The 14,098-nt window shown below is 47.8% G+C and overlaps 1 protein-coding gene across 1 annotated transcript in view; it reads left to right on the top strand.

Annotated features, from left to right (window-relative positions):
- Positions 1-14,098, top strand: part of LOC122564628 (neurogenic locus notch homolog protein 1-like) — a 132,439-nt gene that overhangs the window by 110,878 nt on the left and 7,463 nt on the right. The window contains exons 17-21 of the mRNA XM_043719718.1: positions 1,292-1,411; positions 1,890-2,042; positions 3,120-3,348; positions 11,965-12,166; positions 13,824-13,994. Of these exons, the coding sequence (XP_043575653.1) occupies positions 1,292-1,411; positions 1,890-2,042; positions 3,120-3,348; positions 11,965-12,166; positions 13,824-13,994 (875 nt within the window). The remainder of the gene's footprint in view (positions 1-1,291; positions 1,412-1,889; positions 2,043-3,119; positions 3,349-11,964; positions 12,167-13,823; positions 13,995-14,098) is intronic.

Below are 14,098 nucleotides of genomic sequence, written 5' to 3'. Positions count from 1 at the left end.
CTGTACCCCAGTGAGAGTCAGTGTGTGTGTGGGACTGTACTCCAGTGAGTGTCAGTGTGTGTGTGGGACTGTACTCCAGTGAGTGTCAGTGTGTGTGTGGGACTGTACTCCAGTGAGTGTCAGTGTGTGTGTGGGACTGTACTCCAGTGAGTGTCAGTGTGTGTGTGGGACTGTACTCCAGTGAGTGTCAGTGTGTGTGTGGGACTGTACTCCAGTGAGTGTCAGTGTGTGTGTGGGACTGTACTCCAGTGAGTGTCAGTGTGTGTGTGGGACTGTACTCCAGTGAGTGTCAGTGTGTGTGTGGGACTGTACTCCAGTGAGTGTCAGTGTGTGTGTGGGACTGTACTCCAGTGAGTGTCAGTGTGTGTGTGGGACTGTACTCCAGTGAGTGTCAGTGTGTGTGTGGGACTGTACTCCAGTGAGTGTCAGTGTGTGTGTGGGACTGTACTCCAGTGAGTGTCAGTGTGTGTGTGGGACTGTACTCCAGTGAGTGTCAGTGTGTGTGTGGGACTGTACTCCAGTGAGAGTCAGTGTGTGTGTGGGACTGTACTCCAGTGAGTGTCAGTGTGTTTGGGACTGTACCCCAGTGAGAGTCAGTGTGTGTGGGAGCTGTACCCCAGTGAGAGTCAGTGTGTGTGTGGGACTGTACTCCAGTGAGTGTCAGTGTGTTTGGGACTGTACCCCAGTGAGAGTCAGTGTGTGTGTGGGACTGTACTCCAGTGAGTGTCAGTATGTGTGTGGGACTGTACTCCAGTGAGTGTCAGTGTGTGTGTGGGACTGTACTCCAGTGAGTGTCAGTGTGTGTGGGAGCTATACCTCATACTGTATTATCTCTGTCCTAACCGTTAGGCACTTATTCTGAGATTAGAATCTTCAGGTTTGTGTTGTGGAGGGTGGTGGCAGATACAGCTTCTCCCTTTCTCCTCTGACCAACCCCTGCAGAATCTTGTCTACCTGATGAGATAGCTGGAATTTCTGTCAAATGCCACAAGCTAACCCTCATGTCACATCACCAAAATCTCAACAGTTGTACTATAATTTCTGATTTCCTGTGCTCATCTTGCTGTAAAGGTCCGATATGCGACTTCATGGAGATTCGCAACTGAATATTGTCTGGATATGTTGATGGGATGGCTTTCTGGGTTGGAGTCTGATTCATCCATTCTTTCCCTCACTGTTGTTAACTGGGAGACCCTTGCCCAGTTGTGAGGAGATGCCTGATGTTGGAAATGATGGTGTTTTCTTGTGGCTTGTATTTAGTTTTGTTAATAATGGGGCCGTTTGTTGACAGGAGTGAATTGTGAGGACGTCCTTGCTCCGTGCTCTAGTCAGCCGTGTCAAAATGGTGGCGTGTGTCAAGAGTCTGAGGATTACGAGAATTTCTCCTGCGACTGTCCAGAGGGATGGCAAGGTGAGGAGAGTGAGAGAAACCCCCGTCCTTCCCCCAGCCAAGATCACCCCCCAACTCCAGTGAGAGCCTCTCTCCCTGAAGCCCTCCACCCTCCAACACCACCACTGCCACTCAACACCCTTACCCACCAAGACCTCTCCCTGATACTGCCACCCCCTGCAACATCTCCTCACCTGCCCCAGGAGTGATTTCAAATCCTGCCCTAGCGTGACTCCCCCTCTGTGATACCAGCAGCCCCCCCAACACCACCCTTCCTTCCCCTTCCCAACAACAAGAATGATCTCTGCCCTCTACGCCCGAGGTGATCACTTCCCCTTCCCGTGGATGTTACCCTGCCCCCCGCCCCCACTTCCCCTGGATTAAGGGGAGGGGGATGATTTTACATAGGCTGTTTTAGTTACACATAGCTGTGTATTATACTACCTCTCAGATCTGCTTTTCTTAGCGTGGGATTAACGCCGGTATTCTCTCTGTCCAGGTCAGACTTGTCAGAAAGATGTGAACGAATGTGTGAAAAGTCCCTGCCTCAATGGAGCCACTTGCCAGAACTCGATGGGAGGATTCCAGTGTGTCTGCCGACAGGGTTACACCGGCACCATCTGTGAGACCGACGTGGATGACTGTCAGCCCAGTACGTGGAGACTGAGAGAGACCATATTTTCAAGAGTGTGGCACTCCCACAGCACTGACCCTCTGACAGTACGGTGCTCTGTCAGTACTGACCTTTCACCAGTGTAGTGCTCCTTCAATACTGAACCTCTGACACTGCAGAACTCTCTCAATACTGACCCTCTGGCAGTGCAGCACTCCCTCTGTACTGACCCTCTGATAGTGCAGCACTCCCTCAGCCCTGACCACCCTCCGATAATGCAGCACTCCCTTTGCACTGATCCTCCGACGGTGCGGCACTCTCTCAGTACTGACCTTCCAACAGTGCACTGCCTCTCTGATGGTGCGGCACTCCCTCCACACTGACCTTCCGTCAGTGAGGCACTCCCTAACTGTGATTAGCTGCCTGATTTCAATTTCTTTGAAAGGCTTCAGTGGGGGGAAGGGAAATATTTTTGTTCAGTGGTGCTATCTGAATCAGACTACATTTGGAGTACTGTGCGCAGTTTTGGCCCTATATCTCAGGAAGGATGTACTGGCCCTGGAGCGCGTTCAGAGGAGGTTCACTAAAATGGTCCTAGGCATGAAAGACTTAACATATGAGGAACATTTGAGGACTCTGGGCCTATACTCAATGGAGTTTTGAAGGATGAGGGGGAATCTAATTGAAATTTACAGAATACTGAATGACCTAGACAGAGTGGATGTTGGGAAGATGTTTCCATTGATAGAAGAGACCAGGGCCAGAGGCGCAGCCTTCGAATAAAGGGAAGACCTTTTAGAATGGCGATAAGGAAAAACGTCTTCAGCTAGAGAGTGGTGAATCTATGGAATTCACTGCCACTGAAGGCTGTCAAAGCCAGGTCATTGAGTATATTTAAGACGGAGGTAGATACCTTCTTGATTGTCAAGGGAATCAAGGGTTATTGGGAGAAAATGGGAGAATGGGGTTGAGAAAGTTACCAGCACTGATTGAACGGTGGAGCAGACTCCATGGGGCTGAATGGTGTAATTTCTGCTTCTATGTCTTTTGGTCTTATGAATTGTATATTGGCTCCTGTCTTGATCTAGCATGTTTTTTCTGTTTTGCCTTTGACAGATCCATGCCATAATGGAGGCTCGTGCTCTGATGGAGTCAGTAGCTTCACCTGTGACTGTCTCCCTGGATTCCGTGGTCCCAAATGTGAGGAGGATATTAACGAGTGTGCCAGTGACCCCTGCAGGAACAGTGGTAACTGCACGGACTGTGTCAACAGTTACACATGTACCTGTCCCCTGGGCTTCAGTGGTATGCACTGTGAGAACAACACCCCCGACTGCACAGAGAGGTGAGCACTGAGTCCATCAGATCATAAGAAGTAGCAATATGAGTAGGTCATTTGGACCCCCAAGCCCACTCCACCATCATAAAAAATAGCTGAACCAATATTCCTCAGTCCACTTTCCATTGTTTTACCTGTGTCATGATTGGAAGCAGGTGAATCTCATTGACTACAAGATCCTTAATTGGGGTTGTTAATCTGGCCCAATCAGGGAGCCCTGGCTAACAGAGATAAACAGAGAAGAACAGGAATGTCAGACATCCTGTTCTCTCTAAGAGCTGCCTCTGAGGGAGCAAAAAAAAGAAAAAAAAGAGAGAAAAAAATAAACGGAATTAAACAAACAGGAAGTCAGAGGTTCTGTTCATTCTGAGAGGTGGCTGTGAGGGAGTTGAACCAGTGTCAGATATTATGTACGTGTAAATAAAGGGTGGCTTGATGACTGGATATCAGCATCTGTGGAGAATTAGTACATATGGCGTATTTGGATAAGAACTCTAATAAGAGGTTAATGACCAAAATTTTTTAAAAAACAGAATTATGATACGAGTGTCACATTTAGCCATTGATGATATGAAATTGTGTAATATGCTTTTTTGTATGAAGTTATATTGTACTGTAACAGCTAAAATACTTTACATTTTTGATTTAATAGTAGATTTTTCAAAGAAATAAAGCCCTTGAAACATGAAAATAAATAAACAGGGGATTCGGAGGATTTCCTGATTTCATGGACTGTGTTTGAGCTGCCTGTTCATACATATGTGTACTGTATGTATGCTCAGAGACAGTCCAAGAATGTACTGTGCACATATAAATGAAAGGTGACCTGGTGACGAGATACCAGACCCTGTGCAGTTATTTCATAATTATTAATATTTAATAGTGAAACCCAAAATGTAGCCATTGAAATTTGAAAGTTGGAATCAAATCACTCACCAGACATAGTCATTTATTAAAAATACTGAGAAAAGATAAACAGGGGATTCAGAGAGATTCCTGACTTCAGGGACTGACTCCGACCTGGCTGGCCACCACTATTGTATGTGCACATGTAAATAAAGGGTAACTTGGTAATGGGATACAGGCCTCTGTGTAATCATTTCAGTGGTGACGAGGGAAAACAGAATGTTGCGAGCAAATGTTTTTCAAGCACAGTCATCTTTGAGTTCTGGTAAGCATTTCTGGCATCATGCCTGTATTTGGGAAGCTTGACTTATCCAATCCACCTGATGAAGACTGGTCTCAGTATGTGGAAAGGTGATATGTTTTCTGGGCAAATGACATTGGGACAGTTGAAAAACAATGAATATTCCTTCTGACTGCTTGTAGATCCACAGTATTTTTGAGTATTAGGGGCTTAACTTTGCCAGAAGCACCAGACACCAAAACCTTCCAAGAGTTGACGGATTTGGTTATGGTTTATTACCACCCCAAACCTCCTCTAATTCTGAGATACTATTGGTTTTATTTGGCTGTTTGAGAACCATGGGAATCCATATCAGGATTTTTGATGAAGTTAAGATGACTGGCAGAGGCATGTGATTTTGGGATAACCCTGACTAAGATGCTGAGAGACCATTTTAATGATATAACCATGCAAAAGTGCCTACTAGCTGAAGCTCAACTGAACTTCAAACAGAGCTGAAAAATGTAATGCTGGAAAAACACAGCAGGCTAGGCAGGAGAATCCAAGGAGCAGGAGAATCAACATTTCGGGCATAAGCCCTTCTTCAGAAATGAGGAGGATGTGCCAACCAGGCTAAGATAAAAGGTAGAGAGGAGGGACTTGGGGGAGGGGCATTGGGAATGCGATAGGTGGAAGGAGGTTAAGGTAAGGGTGATAGGCCGGAGAGGGGGTGGGGGCAGAGAGGTCGGGAAGAAGATTGCAGGTCAAGAAGGCAGTGCTGAGTCCGAGGTTTGGGACTGAGATAAGGTGGGGGAAGGGAAATGAGGAAGCTGGAGAAATCTGCATTAATCCCTTGTGGTTGGAGGGTTCCTAGGCGTCGTGTTGCCATGGTCTGGCGATGGAGGAGGCCAAGGACCTGCATGTCCTTGACGGAGTGGGAGGGGGAGTTAAAGTGTTCAGGAACAGGGCGGTTGGGTCGGTTGGTGCAGGTGTCCCAGAGGTGTTCTCTGAAACATTCCGCAAGTAGGCGGCCTGTCTCCCCAGTGTAGAGGAGGCTACACCGGGTGCAGTGGATGCAGTAAATGATGTGTGTGGACGTGGAGGTGAATTTGTGATGGATATGGAAGGATCCCTTGGGGCCTTGGAGGGGAGTGAGGGGGCAGGTGTGGATGCAAGTTTTGCATTTCTTGCGGTTGCAGGGGAAGGTGCCGGGAGTGGAGGTTGGGTTGGTGGGGGATGTGGATCTGACGAGGGAGTCGCAGAGGGAGTGGTCTTTCCAGAATACTGATAGGGGAGGGGAGGGAAATATATCCTTGGTGGTGGGGTCTGTTCCTGGGAGCAGATGCAGAGGAGACGAAGGAATTGGGAATATGGCTTGGCAGTTTTACACAGGGCAGGGTGGGAGGAGGTATAGTCTAGGTAGCTGTGCATGTCGGTCGGTTTATAGTAAATGTCCATGTTGATTCGGTCGCCCGAGATAGAAATGGAGAGGTCTAGGAAGGGGAAGGACGAGTCTGAGACGGTCCAGGTAAATTTGAGGTCGGGGTGGAAGGTGTTAGTAAAGTGGATGAACTGTTCAACCTCCTCGTGGGAGCACGAGGTAGCGCCGATATAGTCATCGATGTAGCGGAGGAAAAGGTGGGGGTTGGTGCCAGTGTAGCTATGGAAGATGGACTGTTCCACATATCTGATGAAGAGGCAGGCATAGCTGGGTCCATACGGGTGCCCATGGCTACTCACTTGGTTTGGAGGAAGTGGGAGGATTGGAAAGAGAAGTTGTTCAGAGTGAGGACCAGTTCAGTCAGTCGAAGGAGTGTGTCAGTGGAAGGGTACTGGTTGGGTCAGCGGGAAAGGAGGAAGCGGAGGGCTTTGAGGCCTTTGTGATGAGGGATGGAGGTGTATAGGGACTGGATGTCCATGGTGAAGATAAGGCGTTGGGGTCTGGGGAAGCGAAAATCATGGAGGAAGTGGAGGGCATGGGTGGTGTCCCGAATGTAAGTGGGAACTTCAAACAGGCACTACAACTGACTTTGTCTTTAGAATATGTGGCAAGTGGAGCATGGGAGCTACAGGGCAAAGGAGGTGGACACCCTCACCAGTCCAACTGAGCATGGGGAACACCACCTGAGTGTCAGCAATTGCAGAGCCTCACGGAGGGTGTACCCTGAGTCAGCCCATAGCAGAACCCCACAACAAAGCCAAGCCTCGGACAACTGGCTAAGACATTCTCCAGGGTCTGGGTCAGCAAACCATTTGCAGTTGCTGCTGGTATGCAGACTTGAGACTGCAAAGGAGTCTGAGAAAGTCTGACTTGAGTAAGGGAATTCGTAGGTTGCTATCCAAGAGAGTCTACACCCTGGAAAGTCCACCCACATGTGGTGTGGAACAGTTAAATTGCTCAGCAACATCCAAATCAGGAACCAACTAAAATTAATATTTGATTAAATGGTCACCCAGTTCTCATGAAGATTGATACTGGCATTGCTGTATCAGTGGTTGTAGAAGCTGTCTTTAACAAGATTTGCTCTGGACCCCAACCCTTAAGTTTGCACAAGACCTCAGCCAGACTGAGAATGTAAACCAGGGAACCATTACAGATTCAGGTACCACCTTGGTTCCAGTCTCCTATGAGAAGCAGTTGGTGCAGTTACCACTGATTACAGTAAGAGGCTCGGGCTCAAGCCTATTGGGGTGGAATTGGTGAAGAAAGATTCACCTCGATTGGCTCAACATTTTTTGATTAGAAAATGGCTGCCCAAGTGATGTCCTAATGAAATCACCAGTAGTTTTTCAGGAAGGGTTAGGGACTATCAAAAGGGCCAAGGCCACTTTACATGTTGACCAGGAAGCAATTCAGTGATTTTGCAAGGCCTGACCAGTGCCATTTACCTTGTGGAGAAAACTAGAGGTGGAAATCAGGAGGCTGGAAAGCGAAAGAATCATCAAACCAGTGCAGTTTATGAAATGGGCAGCACTGGCCATACCAATTGGTTCGCCTTTGTGGGGATTTTAAGCAAATGGTAAACTGCTTTTTGCAGCTGGATAAAGACCTATGCTCTCACATAGAGGACTTGTACACAAAATTAGTTGGGCAGAGGGGTTCTTCACAAAGCTGGGCATGAGGCACGCCTACCTGCAATTGCGACGAGATGAGGAGTCTCACAATTAATACCCATAAATGTTTGTATCAATATACAAGACTGCCATGTGGGGTATCATCAGCCTGCACCCTTTTCCAACAGACAATAGAGAACATTTACAAGGGCTATGCCAGGTTGCCATTTATCTGGATGATGTGCTAACAATCGAGAATTAATAAAGAGCACTTGGAGAACTTAGACAGATGCTTAAACATTTCTCCTAAGTGGGTGTACACCTTAGAAGGGAGATATGGATGTTTCAGGTGCTCTAAGTGACCTCCTTGAGTTACAAAGTTGACAAAACCAATCCTCCCACTTCCTCCAGATGAAAGGTGTAGTCATGAGCATCCACATGGGCCCCAACTATGCCTGTCACTTTGTCGGCTCCGTAGAACTCCATCTCCCAGAGTTACACCAGCACCACTCCCCACCTCTTCCTCCGCTACATTGATGACTGCATCAACACCACCTCATGCTCCAACGAGGAGGTCGAACAGTTCATCAACTTCAACATTCCACCCCGACCTTAAATTCACCTGGACCGTCTCTGACACCTCCTTCCCCTTCCTGAACCTCTCCATCTCCATCCATGAAGACCCACTCAACACTGACATTTTTTACAAACCCACTGACTCCCACAGCTACCTGGATTATACCTCCTCCCACCTTACCTCCTGCTAAGATCCCGTATTCCCAAATCCTCTGCCTCCGCCGCATCTGCACCCAGGAGGACCAGTTCCACCACAGAACACACCAGATGGCCTCCTTCTTTAAAGACTGAAATTTCTCTTCCCACGTGGTTGAAGACGCCCTCCAATGCATCTCATCCACATTCCGCAACTCTGCCCTCGAACTCCACCCCTCCAGCTGCAACCAGGACAAAACCCCTCTGGTCCTCACCTTCCAGCCCACCAACCTCCACATAAATCGCATCTTCCGCCGACATTTCCGCCACCTACAAATGGACCCCAGCACCAGGGATATCTTTCCCTCCCCACTCCTAGCCGCGTTTTGGAAAGACCGTTCCCTCCACAACTACCTGGTCAGGTCCATGCCCCCTAACAAGCCACCCTCCTATCCTGGCACCATTCCCTGCTACTACAGGAATTACAAAACCTGCGCCCACACCTCCCCCCCACCTTACCTCCATCCAAGGCCCCAAAGGAGCCTTCCACTTCCATCAAAGTTTCACTGCGCGTTCACACATGTAGTGACGTGTATTGTATCCGTTGCTCCCGATGCGGTCTCCTCTACATTGGGGAGATTGGACGCCTTCTCACAGAGCACTTTAGAGAACATCTCTGGGACACCCACACCAATCAACCCCACGCCCCATGGCTGAACATTTTAACTCCCCTTCCCACTCTGCCGAGGACATGCAGGTCCTGGGCCTCCTCCATCGCCACTCCCTCACCACCTGATGCCTGGAGGAAGAACGCCTTATCGTCCGCCTCAGGACCCTTCAACTCCAGGGCATCAATGTGGACCTCATCAGTTTCCTCATTTCCCTTCCCCCCCCCCCCCCCACAGTACCCCGTTCCAACCTTCCAGCTCAGCACCACCCTCATGACCTGTCCCACCTGTCAATCTTACTTCCTACCTATCCGCTCCACCCTTCCCTCCGACCTATCACCTTTACCCCACCTCCATCCATCTATTGCACTCTCGGCTATCTTCTCCCCAGCCCCATCCCCTCCCATTTATCTCTGCACCCTAGAGGCTCCCAGCCTCATTCCTGATGAAAGGCTCTAGCCCAAAACATCAATTTTCCTGCTCCTCGGATGCTGCCTGATCTGCTGTGCTTTTCCAGCAACACACTCAACCAAAACCAGGTTACATCCATTGGAAGATTAAGTGAGGGCAATCAAAGGTGCCCTGGCTCTGCCTTTCCTTGGGTTAGTGAATTATTATGGGAAATTCATATGTAACTGGCCATAAGAATGGCATATTACTGTGGGGAGCAAAAGTGATTGTCACCGCCAGATACTGGCCGACCTCCAAAAGGGACAAGCAGGGGTCTTCAAAATGAAGATGTTAGCTAGACGTTATGTCTGGTGACCAGGATTGGATGCTGACATAGCTGCATTGGTGGGGCAGTGCCTAAAGTGCAAACAAGCACAAAAACTACCACCAGCAGCTCCCCCACGTTGGTGGGAATGGCTAGGAAGACCTTGGACTTGGTTTCATGTCGACTATGCTGGTCCTTTTATGGGCTGAATGGTTATTGTGAGTGCCTATTCAAATTGGATGTGCACAGAGTTCATTCAGTAAACTCAGGGATAACGATTGAAAAGCTGCAAACATCATTTGTGACACACAGACTCCCAGAAGTATTGGTCACAGACAATGGGATGCTGTTTACCAGCAAGGAATTCACGTATTTCCTAAAGTCGAATGGCATTTGGCATGTTTGCTCAGATCCATACCGTCCATTGTCCAATGGTCTGGCAAAACAGTGGTCCAAACATTGAAGGCAGGTTTAAAGAAGCAGCCTATAGCTTCACTCGATACCAAACTTTCCTGGTTTCTGTTCGATTATAGGACCACCCCTTGCGCAACTACAGGGATAGCTCCAGCAGAGTTTCTGATGGGGAGAAGAGTCCGCACTAAATTAACCTGATATTCCTAGAGCTGGGGGTAGGATGAAATGGCAGCAGGAATGCCAATGCTGGCCACATGCTTTCTCTAAGCAAGAGAAACAGCTTACTTCAGCAGACAAAGTCTGGTGCCAGAACCTCAGAAATGGCCCTGCATGGGTATGAGGCGAGGTCAGGTCCAGTGATATACAAAGTTTGGGTAGGTGAGGCAGTCCTGAACAAACATGTGAATCACATGAAAGCTGCTACCTCGTAATCAGGGTAGGAGCAAAACATATCTAGACCCTCAGAACAGCCATAAAGCCTGTCAGAAACCGTGGGTTCTCCTGCTTTGTCTAATGTTGAGGAAACCTCTCCTGAGATGCTCCAGGTGCAAAAGACAGACTACAATCTAGCACAGGCTGCCTGTGTCTAAGTCAAAGGGGCAAAAACACTTCAGGAGAAGCCACCAGAGAAAGACCAGGTCTACATCCCGAACTTAGTGGGGGAGGGATATTATGATTGGAACCAGGTGGATCTCATTGAATGTGACTCTTGATTGGGGTTGTTAACCTCGCTCCAATCAGGAGCCCTCGCTGACAGATGTAAACAGAGGATTAGAGAAAAATAATAAATAGAGGATTCAGAAGAAAAAAAAGCAAGAGATTGAAAGTCTCCTTACTTCAGGGGCTGACTCCAAAAAAAACATAATAAACAAGGGATTCAGGGACTGACTGAGCTAGCTGGTCACAGCCAGTGTACTGTGCGCATGTAAATAAAAGGTGACGTGGTGATGGATACCAGCCTTTGTGCAGCTATTTCAACCTGTAACCCTCGATCACCTATTGATCAAGAATCTATCTCATCCTTAAATATACACAAGGACTCTGCCCCACAGCTCTTTGTGGCAAGGCGTTCCAAAGACACTCAACCTTCTGAGAGAAGAAATTCCTCCTCATGTCAGGTGCCTTTTTACTCTGAGACTGTGCTGTCTGGTCCTATGACTCTTCCATGAGCGGAAACATTCTCTCAGAATGTATCCTTTCAAGTCCTTTAATAATCTGACAGGTTTCAATGAGATCACCTCTCATTCTCTTAAACTCCAGTGAAGAGAGTCCCAACCTGTTTGGCCTTTGCAGGAGTGACTGGGGAGAGTTTGGAGGAGAGAGAGGGGCACAGGGAGAGATGGAGTAACTGGATGAGAGAGTGTGGAAGAAATCACTTTGGAAGTAGCTTACTGTGTAGGGCAATGTTGGAGGGAGGGGAAGACATGTGACCAATGCTCAGTCAGACAGATTGTTTTGAGGATCATTTTCAAGGAGGAGAAAGTGGATCGGGGGAAATTCCAGAGCTTTGGTTTCAGGCAGCTGAAAGTCAACAGTGTGTTCAAAATCCTGAGGAGATTAGATTGAGTGAATCAGGAGAAGCTGTACCAACAGCAGGAGGGTCATTGACCAGAGGGACACAGATTGAAGGGAATCAGTATAACAAATCGAGCAGGAGAGAAGGAGAATGTTTTTGATGCAATGAGTTGTTGTGTTATAGAATGTTCTGCTTGAGAGGGAAGTGGAAGTAGATTCAACAGGAATGTTGCAAAGGGAATTGGAGTAATACAGGAAAAGGGAGGATTTGCAGGACTTTGGAGAAAGAGCAGAGGAGTGAGACTGATTGATTGGTTAGACAGACAGTACAGGCATGATGGGTGAAATGGTCTCTTTATGAGCTGTATGTTCTATAGGAATGCATTATATTAAACCTGAGTTTTTTGTTTGTTTCACAGTTCATGTTTTAATGGTGGGACTTGTGTTGATGGAATCAATACCTTCACCTGCCTTTGTCCGACTGGTTTCACAGGGAGTTACTGCCAACACAACATCAATGAGTGTGACTCCAGACCATGTCTCAATGCTGGCACTTGTCATGACAGCTATGGCACCTACAAGTGCACCTGTCCCCAAGGCTACTCTGGCCTCAACTGTCAGGTTTGTGCAATCTTACCAAATAACTAAGCCCTGAACACTCTTTCCTGCTGTCACATTCCCTGGTGGTGAGGCTGGAGGGTGGATAGAAGAGGTCCAGTCCAGCGGGTCCTGACATCCTGGACCATAACCTGACTGTCAGGGGTTTGGGGGCTGGGATGTGATATGGTGTGCTGCTCGGGTTGGATTGATAATGGTTAGTATTCACAGTCACACCTAGAGTGAGCACTCAGGGTGAGGCTGGTCAGTACATATCAGTGGCCTGAGTTGGAGGCATACGAGGCTGGGATCTGCAAAGGAGCATTTTATCAATTAAAGAACCATTTATTTGTAAACTGGGGTGAGAAAGGACTTAATGGCGGTTCTCAATATCACAACGGTCTGGACTGACTGGATTGGGAGCAACCATTCCTGATAGTGAAAGGTTAAGAACAAGAGGGCACAGATTTACAGAATCCAAAAGATAGACTGGAGATTTCCCTGGAGCATCAAAGATTCAGGAGGGACCTGATAAAGGGGTATAATATTATGAGAAGCACAGACAGAATGGATAGCTACTCCATAATTGGAGGGGTCAATAACCAGGGCATAGATTTAAGTAAAGAGATAGAAGACTAAAGCAGTGGCGAAGAGAAATGTATTTGATATCGAAGAGAGTATGGGTAAGTTTGTTGATGACACAAAGATTGGCTTGATGATTGACAGTGAGGAGGAAGGTGATAGGTTACAGGAGGATACAGATAGGATCAGGTTAGTGGCAGATGGAGGTTAACCTTGATAAATGGGAGGTGATGCACTTGGGAAGATGTAAAAGATGAGGGAGTACTCAAAGAATAGCAGATAAGCAGGATGCTCAGAGGAACAGAGGGATATTAGGGAGCTTGTCCCCAGATCCCTGAAGGTGACAGGACATGGTAATAGAGTAATTAAGAAGGCTTACAGAACAATTGCATTTATCAGTCTTGGTACAGATTACAAGAGCAGGGAGGTTATGTTGGAGGTGTATAGGACTTTGGTTAGGCCAGAGCAGGAGTACTGTGTGCAATTCTGGTCATCACACCATAGAAAGAATATGATCTCACTGAAGGGGATGCAGAGGAGATTCCCCAGGATGCTGTCTGTGAATAGAAATCAGCTATTCCCCTTAGTTTTAGGGCCAATTTTAAGGTGAAATGCAATTTAAAGAGGATTTGAAGAAAAATGTTTTCACCCAGAAGATGGTATGGGTCTGGAGTACACTGACTGGGAAGGTAGCCAAGGCGGGAGACCTCACCACCTTTCAAAATTACTTTGATGAGCACTTGAAATGTCATGGGCCTAGTGCTGGTAAGTGGGACTAGTGTTGATAGGTCAGTGCAGAAGTGATTGGCTGAATGGCTTCTTCTGTACTGTATGACTCTATAACTGTGACACTCAGAGGGTGGCAGGAGTCCAGAACTCTCTGCCCGAAAGGGTGGGTGAGTTGGAAACACTGATAACATCTGATAATCTCCAGGGCTTTGGGCTAAGAGCTGGGAAATGGGATGACTAGTCAAATCACTGAGGGCATGAGAGTGATTTAAGGTCAGGAGTTAACCTTGGGGCTGAGTCAGGTGAGAGGTTATAAAGGCATTGGGTTCACTATCTCACTCTCTTTCTCTCTCTCGCTTTCTGCCTCCAGAACCTAGTACGTTGGTGTGACTCGTCACCTTGTAAGAATGGGGGAACCTGTTGGCAGACTGGCACCACCTATCGATGTGAATGTCGGAGCAGCTGGACTGGCCTCTACTGTGATGTGCCCAGTGTGTCCTGTGAAGTGGCAGCCAAACAACAAGGTACCCTCCAGTGTGGATAATCGCAAACCCCTCCAACACCAGAATCAAACATCCTTCAAACTTCATTTCCCCCCTCCAGCGTTCTCCCCCTACCTCCCAACCGCCTCCTAACCATACTGCA

Source organism: Chiloscyllium plagiosum, chromosome 30, assembly GCF_004010195.1.
Source record: "Chiloscyllium plagiosum isolate BGI_BamShark_2017 chromosome 30, ASM401019v2, whole genome shotgun sequence".
Classification (NCBI taxonomy): Eukaryota; Metazoa; Chordata; class Chondrichthyes; order Orectolobiformes; family Hemiscylliidae; genus Chiloscyllium; species Chiloscyllium plagiosum.
This window is presented reverse-complemented; position numbering and strand designations above follow the sequence as displayed.